General features: G+C 42.1%; 1 protein-coding gene across 1 annotated transcript in view; it reads right to left on the bottom strand.

The window, feature by feature from the left end:
* The window catches only part of LOC144824569 (cyclic nucleotide-binding domain-containing protein 2-like), a 202,003-nt gene extending 188,428 nt beyond the window's left edge, over positions 1–13,575 (bottom strand). The window contains exon 1 of the mRNA XM_078683626.1: positions 13,318–13,575. Within this exon, the coding sequence (XP_078539752.1) occupies positions 13,318–13,544 (227 nt within the window). The 5' untranslated portion in view covers positions 13,545–13,575. The remainder of the gene's footprint in view (positions 1–13,317) is intronic.
* Positions 13,576–14,324: the final 749 nt, after the last annotated feature.

Below are 14,324 nucleotides of genomic sequence, written 5' to 3'. Positions count from 1 at the left end.
TAGGACACCAAATACCGGTCGGTAACGGCCGATCTCGGCCGTTACCGACCGGTATTTGGTGTTTGAGATGTAGGGGGCCTAAAATTTACCGATTCGGTAAATTTACCGATTCGGTAAAATACCGAATCAGTAAATTTACCGAATCGGTAACTCTAGATGTAGGTGGCACTGAAAACAGTGCCACAGGCCCTTAAGAATTCGTTATTTACCACGAAATTCTATTGTGTGGTAAATAACGAATTCCTGTGTACATGCACTTAGGGCATGTATGTGTGCCACATGGCACACAAGCCAGAATCAGGGGTGCAACAGGGTGTCAAAGTGACACCCTGTCCCCCTTGACAAATCGGTAATTTTATCGTATAGGTATTTACCGATTCGGTAATTGACATTGATTCCTATGGGCCTCAAGGCCCATAGGAATCAATATCAATTACCGAATCGGTAAATAGCGATTCGGTAATTACCGAATCATACCGATTCGGTAAAAATTACCGAATAATTTCCTACATCTCATTTACCGAATCTAGAATACCGAATCGGAAAAATTCGGAATTATAGAGTCGGTAAATAAGATTTACCTACATCGGGCCCCTAGGCCTCGATTAAGAGTTGGCCAGAATTTGGCGCAGGAATTCCAGGGCCCAAAATCTCTGATTGTGAATGATATCCTTTGAACAAAATTCTCTCCATTCCACGTTTTCTTTCAGAATTGGTAATAACTGCACACACATAAATATACCGTTTTTTACTGTGTATTTTTCACCTTACCAGGGAGCCAAAAAAGACAGGAAGAAAGTGTTTGTAGGAGGACTACAGACCTGGCAACTCAAACAGTGCCACCGTGTGACACACAATATCTGCTCCGATCACAGGGTCACCCGGTGAGGAGTCGATATGACATGGTTTTCAACTGGTTTTCGGAAGATTTCATCTGCTGACGCCCATTAATGGGTGTTGAAACACCCCAGGGCCCTGAGACACATAATTATGGGTGTCGTAATGCCACGTAGAGTTATAGCTCCAGGTGAAATTGCACCACCCACAATGAAGGCCCTCAATTTGTGGACAACACCCTCTGTTAATGGGCCCAGACCACTCACATAGCTGTCTGTCTATATGACTTTGTGATGTCCTCTCAAGCTGAATTTATTTGAGATGTATTTAAAAATTATTATATATTCTGAAATCAATGAAATTCTAAACATATTGGGGCCTATTCACAGAGGTAAAATCTACAGATGCACGCTTACATTTTAGGGTAACTTTACTACTTTTAGTTATTTACCGTTTACAACTGAAACTTAGTACAAAATGTAGACTTACAAGTCACCAACCCTTTAATAGGGACTCAAGTCAGGAAAAAAATCAAACACAGCTGTAAAGTAATTAATACAACCTTAGTTTAAATTCTGCACACTTGGCGGTGCCCTTCGCAATAGCGGCTGTCTCCTTTTAGTAAAGTGTAGACAAACGTTTAAAAGTTTATTAAACTTTAAAAAATAGATAAACTTTTTCTAGATTAAATATTGATGTGTTTTAATTATATATATGTATTGTGAAACAGTAGAACAATGTCACTGCAATAATTACTTAATTGTAAATGAAAAATTATTATTTTCAATATATTAAAACAAAAAATAAATTTTTTTGAAGTTTAAATTTTAAAGAAAAAATCCGCCCAAAAGTAAAACAAATATTTGTTTCTATGTAGTAACATTTATTAGAACTATTGTATACAATAATTAAAAGTAATTTAATGATTTGCAATAAATGTTTATGTTAAAGCCATTTTCAAATGTAAAAAGGTTAATAAAATATTTAAAAATCAAATAATAATTATGTTTTAGTTATAGACTTTTTTTTACATTAAATACAAGTATTTAGAGGGAGACGCACAAGCGCGCGAACCAATACGGAGGCTCGCAAATAAGCTCCGGCTCACCAGTCCATTCGACGAGGTAAATTCAGTTGAAATTGCAGGATTTAGGCATTTCGTGCTATACATTTCTCTTACCTATTCTAAAGAGAGCATTTCTTCAGCTTTTCCAGCGATATCAGTGACTTCTTGAGCCCCTCCGGCTGCTGGTTCTTCTACACCGAGAGTTCCCTAAGCCTGCCCCAAGGTTCCTCTCAGGGAGGCGGAGTTCTGCACCAAGAGAGGGCGTGTCTTCAGCCTTGGTTTCATCCCACAGCGGTTTGAATTACTCTTTATTTCTACTGTAATTTTGACAACTTTTGCCTGGATTTATTTATTTTCTTGAGAATGGAAAGTAATTCTACTGCAAATAAGCGTAAACAGTTTCTTCTCCATGTCTGAAGTCAAAAATGGTTGACTCATTGGAACCCTCCCTTATTATTATCCTAGAGGAACTAAACGCTGTTAGATCAAACACTGATAACATTGCCATGGAAATTAAAAATTTACGGATTGATGTTATAGCCAAAACAGATAAGATATTGCCAGTGGCTACAAAAATCCCCTTCATAAGTGCCAGATTACTTGAGTTAGAGAACAGGAATAGGCAATATAACTTACGTATTTTTAATTTGCATGAAGATATAGAAGGGAATGATTGCAGGCTATATTTAGAGAATCTATTCCCTAATTTATTCAATCTGAAGTTCTCAGAAAAATTTGAGACAGATGAAGCACATCTTATTCCATCTCACCGTAAACCAGGTCAAACCAAAACCAGGCAAGTCATCTTCAAGGTTCTACGCCATCATCACTTTGTCCTTATCAGGTAGGCAGCTCGTGAAATTCCTTCTCTTCTAGTTATGGCTTGAAGATTTTCACCCATCAAGACTTCGCCAAGGAGGCGGTTGCGATGCAAAGAGATTTTGCAGCGTTGAGACCACGACTGAGAGACTGTGGCTTCAAATATGAACTCTTCGAGCCATCCACAATGCGTATATGGAAAGGCGACAACTTCAACGACCGGAAGACCTTCAAGCTTTTCTAGACAACCACTCACCTCTATCAATGGATACACATGACTCTCCAGTTTGTAGTTATTCTGTTAGTGCTACTACTTTATGCTTTAGTAATGCTGAGATAACTCCTAGGTTTATTTGATATCCAGCCAGTAATACTACGGTTATAGTTATGATAGTCCTTTTAGTACGGGTGTACCACCCTCCTTTATCGATTTTTGGATGCACGTCTGTGTCTCTTCTTTGTATATGTATGTTCTCTCCTACTTTGTACTTATATTTGTCTCTTTGTTTTTATGTCTTACATATCCATTGGCTACTTCTCTGCTCTCATATACTACTCCTGTTGTATATTGTAATTCCTCCACTCTCTCTATTTTCCTTCTTTTTTCACCTCATAAACTATGAATAATTCTCATAAAGTTAAAGTTGTGGGTTGGCCAGATTATCTCCTTCCCTGTGCAAGCTAACAAGAATGGCATGGCTATTCTTTTGAAAAAACTCTTCAGTTCTAGACAAAAAATCTAATTCAGATGGTAGATTTCTTTTAGTCAAAGTTAAAATTGGAGATATGATTTTACACCTATTTAATATCAATGGTCCAACAGCAGAGGACCCAAATTTTTGGTCTTGTATTACTTCTGAGATTCTTCAACTTGGGAAAGTTTCGTTATTTTTGGGGGGCGATTTTAATTTGATTAGTGACCCTCTTTTAGATAGTCTGTCCTCCCCTAAAGCCTTTCATTCCCTCAGATTGTTATTTAAAAACACTAAATTGGTTGACATCTGGAGATTACATTTCCCCACCCAGAAAGAATTCATATTTTTCTCTACTCCCCACAGCTCTCACTCATGCTTAGATTATTTGTTGATGTCTGGAGACTTAGTGAAAACTATAACTTGGCCTACTAGCGGTAGTATTGAAATTTCAGACCATGCAATCATTTCAGTCTCTCCTTCCAGTTGGCGCATGAATGTTGATGTTGTTCTTCAAGATGCTCATACCATTTTAAAAGGTATCATGAATACTTTTAAAGCTTATTTAAGAGGAATTGTTATTTATATAATGGCACATAAGAATCAATCGTTTAACACCAAATTATTACACCTAGAAAATCAGATTGCATAATTTGAACGACTGTTCACCTCTTAACTCAATCTTGATATTAAAACCACACTGCAAACACTTAGAGACAAGTATAATTCCATATTGAGTAAACGAGCTGGTATACAGATTACCAACCAGAAAGCTAAATTTGCTTTTAATGCCAGCAAGTCAGGAAAACTCTTAGCTAATTATCAGCATATCAACAAAGATAGAATTCAAATTCACGCTATCCATAGGCACAATGGTACCGTTGCTGTATCTACCCCAGACATTATAGATGAATCTCTTAAATTTTACTCTACATTATATAGTAACCCGAACCTATAGATTCTCAACTAATTGATCATTTTTTAACCTCTGCCAATCTTCCTCAACTTTCCCAGCATGACAAAATCTAAATAGACAACCATATCACAACAGATTAACTTTTATTTGCTATTCAGTCACTTAAACCCCAAAATTCTCCTGGCCCTGATGGTATTCCTGCAGAATGTTATAAAACCATTGCTGACCCTTGTGAGAAGTTAGCCTGGCATGTGATGTCCACTAGTTCTAGTGGGCACCTTGCACCAGTTTAATCGACCCTTATTGATGGTGATTGTAAAGTCAACCTTATAGAAAGCTATCCTAGGGGTAGCAGTGGTGAGCAGTCTTCAGGCTAAGACTTCAGAGAGCGAATTAAGCGAGTTGTTTTACCAATTATAATCCCTTGAGTACCAAATGAAAGTACACCACACAAGGTATATATCAAATATATATGTATTTATTCCTAACACAACCCAATCGGAACTCTTTATGAGGTCAGAGGTAAAAGTACAATACAAGTTACTTAGTTAGCATACGATAAGTTGCACAGTATACGTTTTGCCCTAGGGACCTCACAAACCATATACTAAAATAGTGGTATAAGAACCACAGGAGAATTAGAAAGCAGGCCTGGGGCCTGTGGAATCGCTGGGGCTACTCTACACAACCAAAGGTTAGGATGTAGGAGGCCCACGGGAGACGTGTGCAGTGTATAAACACAGCCGCGGGTTACCATTGACTTTCTATGGGAAACAAACAAGTTACAAATTTACAATTTAAGGACACTTCAAAATGAACTACGATGGAACCCTTTTAGACTTAGACACTAGGAGGGCCAATACCCTCGAGACTACCAGAGTTCTTGTGTTACCTCACCCACGGAAGCCGGCTGCATAGGTCTCCTTTGGTCTCGGGTTTCGTCGTCGATTTCAAAAGAGATCTGCAAAGAAGTGCTGCAGGCGACCAGAGGAAAAGTGTCCGGGTGGATCCAAGGGTGGATCGAAGATCTGAAGAACCTGAAAGCAGAGGGGAAAGAGTCTGGGTCACTTGCCAGTGACCAGGGTGGCGATAGAAAGATGCCACCAGATGTCGGCTGTTTTCAGGTGAGAAGGTCTCTTTAGCCACGAGGACTAGGAGACGTCGGCGACAACCAGGAGCTGGATTCGAGCTGTCCCACAAAGGATCTAGTTGACTGCGGTGTCGGTATCTGGATTGGACCCAACAAGCATTGGCAAACGCAACCCACGCAGGATGTTGAGATGGGCTTCGGTGCAGACCAGCAAGGTCTGTGGAACTTCTCCTTTGCAGGGAAGTTGGAGCAAGCCTGGGTCAAACAGGAAAGCAAGTTGTAATAAAGGATTGTCTTCTTGGGGGCTCACTAGCCAACAGACTAGGAACCGCAAAGACACATTGAGCGTAAATGCACAAAGCGAGCCCACAGGCCACTCGTGGAGTGTGGAGCTCTGAGCTTCGGTGCAAAAGGTGCTTGAGTCTGGGGCTTCAAGCACGCCAATGCACAACTTGTGGTACCTCGTGAAGTAGGTGCAGCTTGCAAAATGCAGGATGTCCAGGAGTTCCGGTCCCACGTCTCTCGTGTCCGCCACGGGTCTCAGCTTTGCTGTGAGCGAAGGTCGAGGTCAGAGATGTCTGGAAGTCCATGTCTGTGTTGCAGATTCTTCGGGATACGGCGGGAGCCTCGAAAATGCCGGCAAAGTTGTTGTTGGTGCCTGTTTGAACAGGGTGGTCACTCCTTGACCACAAGGGAGATGTCTTCCGTCTTCCAGTCAAAATGAAATGTCGAAGGTCCAGGGTAATCTAAGGTCCTAGAGACTGGGATCCTATACTTATACTAAGTTTAGGGGTTGGACTAACTTTAAGGTCCCTCCTATGGGTAGACCTGGGGCTAAGTGCCTCACCAATTGGTTTGAACTGGGAAATGCATGGAACACCTAGTGTGCCCCAGGCAGTGTCTGGAAAGCAGTCACTGAATGCAGCCCTCCCTGCCCCAATACACAAAGAGCCTGTCTGGGGAGGTGCCAGCACCTCCCTGGGCAGGAAACCTATTGTCCAGGCCTCCCCTGCCAGAGTTTCGTCCAGCAGCAGGAGGGCATCCATTTAGTGGTGCTGAGGGTCTGTTTAACTTTAACCGGGTAAACCAGTAACTACATGTCTTTTCCCTCTAGAAGTGTGGAATGCTACCCCCGCCGCCGCCAGAACTGGGGGGGGCGGTAGTATTCCAAAGTGTTTGACACCTTACACGACATGTTTTGATAAAGCGAAACCAGAGTTAGCATTAACCGTGAGGATTATAATGCACTTAAGAGTATATGGTATGGCTATATCATAGAACAGCAATAAGGAGATGGTTACGAAAGCTGCAGAGGGGCTCAGCTCATGCCAGGTCACTCTCTCACATAAAACCAAGCACTCTGCCTCCAGGATTGTAAAGGCCTGCTATAGGAGTGACTTATAGGTGTATATGTGTCTATGTGTATACACCTATCAGTATATTATATCTAAGTAAGGGGTGATTACACCACCTTACCCAGGCTGTGTGAACAGACCTGTGGTGTCAGTTTGGAAGGCAAACCAGGTGTGGCACAATACATGCTGCACCCCTGGTAGGCCTAGGGTGCACCTATGCCATGGGTACCAATGGTACACTATACAGGGGCTCACAAGGGTGACCCAGTAACCAATCTGGTATGTACCTAAAGTACATGGTATCAATTTAGAGAGAGAACACCTGGGCTGGGGGCCTGATTAGCAGGTCCACAGCCACACTAAGGTCGAAAAACCAGAGAATCACTGCCCAATATTGGGGGATAACCATAGGAAGCAGCCCCATCTCTCCTACAACCCTACATCATATGTTCACTACATTCACTACATTTGCTCAATCTGGTCTGCTCGGTAGCTCTTTTACAGAGGCTTTAATTATAGTTCTACCTAAACCAGATAAAGACCATACTAAAGTATCAAGTTATTGTCCTATCTCTCTGATTAGCCCGGATTGTAAATTCTGTGCAAAAATTCTTGCCACCAGATTAGCTCGAGTTTTATTCATATACATCAATCTGGATTTATGTCAAAACGTTTCTCTGTCAATAACACAAGACTCCTTTTTCATGTTATTGAGAAGGCCTCTACCCTTACCTCTCCTACTGGCCTACTAACTTTAGATGTGGAGAAAGCTTTATAAGGTTCCCCTTCTGCCCAACTTTTTATTAATGGTCAATTTTCAAATCTCTTTTCTCTTTATAGAGGAACCCGACAAGTCTGCCTATTGTCACCTCTTCTTTTGTTTTTATTGGCAATTGAACTTTTTCTCTTCCACATTCGAAATTCTGTTGATATTGAAGGAATTATGTTAGATGATGTTAACCTTAAAACGTCTATCTATGCGGATGATGTCCTATTATATTTTAGCAATCCAGCTACATCTCTACTGGTGGTTTTAGATGTTATACATAATTATTCTACTGTTTCTGGTTATACCTTGAATACTCATAAGACAGATTTTTTTTCCCTGAACGTCCATTGTACACCCTCAGTACTGGACAATAGTAAAATTATTTGGCAAAAAGAGAAAATCAAATATTTAGGTATACTCTTTTCACTTCCCTTAAAACACTTCATTACTCTCAACGGTGACTATTTACCAAAATTACAGAAATAATTTGTCAATGATCCACTCTACGCTTATCATTGTGGGGGAAACTTGAAACCGTTAAAATTGTATAGCCCAAATTATTTTCTATACCTTGTCTATGATCCCTATACAATTCCGCCTCTCAGTCTACAAAAAATTTGATAAGCTTATTTAAAAATTTATATGGAATCACAAAACCCCTTGTATTGCTTACACTAAACTTAAACTGTCAAAACTGAATGGAGGATATGGTATGGCCGATTTCTTCAAATACCATAAAGCAATTATTTTAAAACAAGGTTCACTTTGGTTCTCGTGCTTGGACCCTAACTATTCCCCTAAATGATTAATGATTGAGCGCAATTTAGTATCACCATTTTCTCTCCTATCACTTTTGTCCATGTCTAATTCAAATACATTTTTTAAATCCTCCCCCGTTATTGCATCCACTAAATTGATTATTGGTGATTTTGACGCATCTTTTTCATCACGTATTTCAGATTCCACTATGATCTCCCTTTGGCATAATCCTGCATTAACATTTAATCGTACGTTTGTATTCTGGAAATTATGGATTTCGGCTGGCATTATCTTTCTCCAGGATATTCATGAAGATACTGCTTGCTAGAATTGGGATTTCTGGTAGGCTAGGGCTGACGCCAAAGCCAGGCAGAAACCACCATTCTAGTCAGGGCAAGGGAGTCACACGCCAAGATAACCCCTGCTCACCCCCTTGGTAGCTTGGCACAAGCAGACAGGCTTATCCCGGAGGCAATGTGTAAAGCATTTGTGCACGCACACAACAGCAACAACATCCTAGGCACACCACAAAAGGAACTCCACACAAGGTTTTATAAAAATAACTTTTGTATTGTCAAAACACATCAGATAGAAGTCACACATGTACATTGTGCCAACTGGCACGGGCAATATTCACAAGGGATTATGTACAGGACAGGGCCACATGGGCCACTGTCAGAATCAACACTTTTAGAAATAGCACTTCTAGAACTTAGAATAAGTGTAGCACAAAAGAACAATTATAGGTCACAACCAGTAACTAATGGTAAAGGTAGGTACACACTACGCAATCCTAATAACCATAGGCCTAGATCACGCATGGACACATAACCTCTCTAGTATAAACTCTACTAGGCAAAACACAACCACCTAAGAAAAAAATACACTTAGGGGTATAAGCCAGAACACATTACACATGATGCATCACAACATTCAGAGGTGTAGGGAAGGAAAACACATGATGCATAAACATACATTCAGCGGTGTAAGAACAAGGCACATGATGCATCAAAACACATTCAGAGGTGCAGGGAAGGAAAACACATGATGCCTAAAACATTCAGAGGTGCAAGAAAACACAATTGCGCAAAACATCACCTTAGGCAATTACTATCATAAACATAGCAAAATCACATTGCGCAGAAACACATAAGCCACCACCTGTGGCAGTCCCTAGGCCAACTGGCCTTGTTGGGGCTAGGACGCCCTGTGTCCCAATAGTCAGGGTCCTAAACGGTGCAGCTGCCCACTAATTGCTGGGAAGCTGGGAATCAATAATGATGGGGCCACGTAGGCTCTGAACAACTGGTCGCCCCTGAGCCTCTCTGGGCTCCAAGCAAAGAAATGCGGCCACAAGCCTCTCTGGGCTCCTAATCAAATGTGGCACTCAAGAACCTCTCTGGGCTCGAACTACTAATGCCCCCTGAGCCCTCGTGGGCTCTCTACAAGAAACTGTGGCACTTTTGAGCCTCTCTGGCTCTGGAACAAATTCAGCGCCGTGGGCCTCTCGGGGCTCAACCCAAGAAATGTCGCCTTGTGGAGCCTCTCATGGGCTCGAGAACCACAATGCCCCCGCTGTAGGAGGGGCCGCGGGGCCCTAGACAAATGTGACCCCTTCGCTGGAGTCCCTCGTGGGGGGACTCGAAATGCACCAAATGCCCCCGGAGCCTTTCACTAGGCTCAAAGACAAAGTAAGGCCCCCACGAGCCTTTCACTGGAGGGGAGGGGCGGGCACCGGCAATGTGCCCCGACGCCCCCCTCCATTCCCGGGCACTCAGCGGTCTCGCGGCGGCTGGGGGGGGGGGGGGGGGGAGAGCTCCCGCTCCTCGGGGCTCTCCGGTGCTGCGGCCTGGACTCTGCTTTCGGTGTGGGGCTCCCCTCTCCTCGCGGGAGCCCCGCGCTATCTCCGGCCGCACTTCTTTCTCCTCGGGCTACTCCTGCGAGGGCGGTACTTCCGGTCCTGGCCCCTAGAGCTTCCGGGTCGCCGCGGGCAGCGCGGCGGCCCTTCTCAGGCAGGCAGGCAGGCGGGCAGGCGAGGACTCAACCGAGGGGTGGGCTCCCTCTCTTAATCAATAATAAGACGATGTAAATGCCGGGTGGGCACCGGGCAAAACAAATAAGGCGCTCCAGGCGCCTGAGGGCAATCGCAGCGCTCTCAGCGCTAGAGGTCAAGATGAAGCGCTTTCAGCGCTAGAGACACAACCAAAAGCGCTCCCAGCGCTAGATGTACCCAGGGGTCCTGAAATAAAAAGGAAAGCACTCCCAGGGTGCTAAAAAGAATGCAGCAAAGTCCTGGAACCAAGAGTTGGAGAAACCAGCCCATCAGCAAAGAAAAGTCCTCCAATCCCCCCAGGCAAAGCAGAGGGGTCCCAGCACAGGGTCCATCAGGTATCCAGGGGCTGGGCAGGGCCCAGGGAGGCAAGCCTTCCCCAGAGCCCAAGCCGCAGCACGCCCCTGGCAGGATTCAAGTCAGAAACAAGAACATTTTGTAAGGGGACACAGCCCCTTTTTATACCATAAAATCCTTTGTCTAGCAGGGTGTAGGCAATGTGAGAACCAGCTACAACTGGTTATAGGGAACTCCTTTCAGTGTGAGGAGCAGAGGCGACAGCCGCCCAGCAGGAGGTGGAGCCAGCATTGTGGCAGGCAGGCACAGCCCTATTCACTCCCAGGTGCTATCTCCTCCCACCACTCTAGTTGCAGATGCAGTCATTCAACCAAGGGCTGACTCAGACAACCTCCTGGGGGCTCCCCAGCCCCTGTCACCCTCAAACCAGACAGTCAATCCACAAGCAGGCCCAGGCACACTCCTGGAGCCAGGCTCCAGCCAATCACGTGCCAGCAGACTCACTACACACGCACACCCATGTCTAGAAGTGGCACTTCCACACTAGACACATTCATGCCACATACATCATTAGGCATTATTCAATCTCACGAGTTCGCACATACCAAACTCGACCCTGCACTCCCCACACATCAGGAACAACCATGGTCACACATATTCCCCATGCATTCCTATGGGAGGGCAGGTCACTCACCACACATACACAGAGAGCTCACGCACTTTACACTGTACCACAGTGAAAAAGTGTGCAGAGGCCTAAAATCACCAACACCAGGTTCCAGAAACAGCTAGGAAAAAGCAAAAAAGTTTCGGGGTGAACCTGCCAAAAAGGGCCAGGTCCAACACTGCTTTATTATCTTTCTCTGAACTACAGGCCAGATTTATGTTACCCAATACCCAAGCTGGTAAATATGAACTTCTTTGTAACTCTCTGCTTAACACCTTTCCAAATGTCCTACCCCAAATTAAGACTCCAGATTCAGTAAGTTGTATTAAAGCTTTTTCTGCTTCCCAACATACTGTCTCCATATTTTATAAACAATTTATTTGTACAAATGCTACTAACCTTACCTTTTTATCCACTTTTTGGAATGCAGAACTTTCCTTGAATCTTTTGTTAAAAGAGTGGAGACAAATATGGTCCATCAATATTTCAGGATGGTTTCCTGTATCATTATTTCAAACTAATGCCTTTATTTTGTTCAATTGTCTATGGACTCCATATAAATTATTTAAAGCTAAACTTATGGACTCCCACTTTGTTGGAACTACAAATGTTATGATGGTACTTTGAAACATAAGCTTTTTTAATGTAAAATATTAATTAGCTCAATTCCGGAAAAATGTTTGGGATATTATTGTTAAAATACTTCCAATTTCTGAGACTCTCACTTACAGTATACTTGTTGGTAAATCTTAAGTCCTATCGTCCACTTTATTGGAGCCCTAATCTAAACTTTTTAATCTCCTTATCTCATTGCTTCCAATTGGAACTCATCGGAAACAATATCAATCCATGCATGGTGGTCATATGTTATTTTTTATTAGATCTGGTGCTCAATTATCTCACAAAGGACCCTTAAAAAATACATCGTCTTTTCAACAGTTATGGAAACCAATTGAGGTTTGTAATAAAACGTATTCATAAATTATTTAATAACGCTTCTTGCTCCTATTAACAGTTTTGTATAACTACTGTTTTGAGGAGTAGCCTCCTTTGTTCCCTTTTTTCAACTTTTATAATTTGACTGCTTTTATGACAATGGTAAATTTTTGGTACGTGGATATTGTTAAGCTAAAATTCTAATATTAGTACTATTTTATTATTTATACCAACACTTTATCTTTTTTTGTTTGTCATGTTTACAAAAAATCCTAACAACATATTTTGAACACTAGATACAAGTATTTACATTTTTAAATAGTTTAAATAATTTAATTTATATTAACATGAGTTCCTATGTTTTTTTTAAAGTCTCTACCTAATTACGTTCTATGGAAGGGTGTTGCAGTACTAGTGGTCGGCCAATTGTGGTGCTGGACATACTCCAGCTCTGAGCTGGAGTACATTTACGACTGGTTTGGATCTATTTTGGCTGTAGTAACTCTAGATGGGCAGTTTGTGAATTGCAATGGACTTACTCTTTTGTGGGTGGGTGAATGTCCCTCCTTAATCCCATGCCTAGCCCTCCTTATTTCTCCTTTAACTGCTCCTATTTAATAGTAAGTATTCCCCATTGTCCAGCTATACCCTCGTCCTTCCCAAGTTTACTTTTAACACGTAAGCGCAAGAGTGCGGAGATCTCTGCAGCAGGGGAGCAGATCCCCGCACAAAAAAATAAGGAGAGGAGGAGTCCTCCACACGTAGGTTTATGAATAACATTTTGTTGTATGGTTGTAGAACAAAATGCAGTTTGTGAATAGGCCCTGTTATTTTTCCAAACAGGCTGTTGCTCTTTTCTTCTAAAAACCTGGCCAGTAAAATTAGTTTTAGGGCAAAATATAATCCAGGCCAAATAAACTCCTCGACCGATAAAGAAGCTGCCAAAGCATGCATGACACCCAACTTTATGGTACGAGAGAGACAGCACGATTCACACTGTTACAACAAAGCATAGAATTTCACAATAGATACCAATTGCCAGAGGTCTTTTTCTTTCAGTTTACCTTTCGCGGACTCGTTTCTGCTCGTGTAGATGTTTGTCTGCTTCTGTCATTATTGGGGGTAACGTGAATTTCGGCTCTTCATCTTGTTGCTCCAGAAGCCTAGCAGGCAGGTGGTTAAGGGGAGCTCTCTGATAGATGGGATCCAAAACACAATGTGAATTCACCATGATCTTTTCATATCTTTTTCTGCTGCTGGTTTCTGCATCAAAATAAAATAAGCTTGTCATGCCTGTCCATTGGGGTATATCATCTGTGCATTTTATAAAGACCTTAAACAGAATGACAATATCCAGACAGAGTTTAAAACGTAAATAAACATTTGCTTAGAGGAGCCTTCCTTACAAACACTTGATGATGTCTGACAGTGGCCCAGGATTTGCTCCCCTGACAAAATTATGAAACTCCTTCCATTTTTCTGTCACTACTTCTTCCAGTCTTTATCTTTCTTCTTAACTTCCTACCTTTTTTCCATCCTTTTTTTTTTCAGCTACCTATTTTTTCTTCCCTTACTCTTTTCCTGTCTTTTTCCATCTATCCTTCACTCCTTATATATATATCTTTATGTTATCCATTCTGAATGTCCTTTTCTTGCTTATTTCTATCTTTTTCCTTCCGTTCTTCTTCCTCGCCAGCTTCCCTCTCTTGTTTTCTGTTCATTCCATCCATCTTTCTTCGTCATTGTTTTCTGCTACTTCATTCCTTTCTTCTCTTTACCTTCCTTCTCTCTATGCTTGCTACTAGTCATTCTATCCGCTCATCCTTTTCTGTATCCCTCTTCTCTTAGTCTTTCTCTTCATTTATCCATCCCTCCATCCAGCCATGGCTTTATCTCTATATGTTCTCCAACTCATAGCTCCATCATACTCTACTCTTGCGGTAGTGTGTAGGAGCTGGTTTGGAGACCACCTTATCTAATGAAAGTCAAAGGAACTCAAAACAGTAATTTAAATGTTATATTCTACGCATAACTTACCAGTGATATTATTATTATTATTATTAAATCGGTT

The sequence above is a fragment of the Lissotriton helveticus genome, chromosome 3_1 (assembly GCF_964261635.1).
Source record: "Lissotriton helveticus chromosome 3_1, aLisHel1.1, whole genome shotgun sequence".
NCBI classification, from domain to species: domain Eukaryota; kingdom Metazoa; phylum Chordata; class Amphibia; order Caudata; family Salamandridae; genus Lissotriton; species Lissotriton helveticus.
This window is presented reverse-complemented; position numbering and strand designations above follow the sequence as displayed.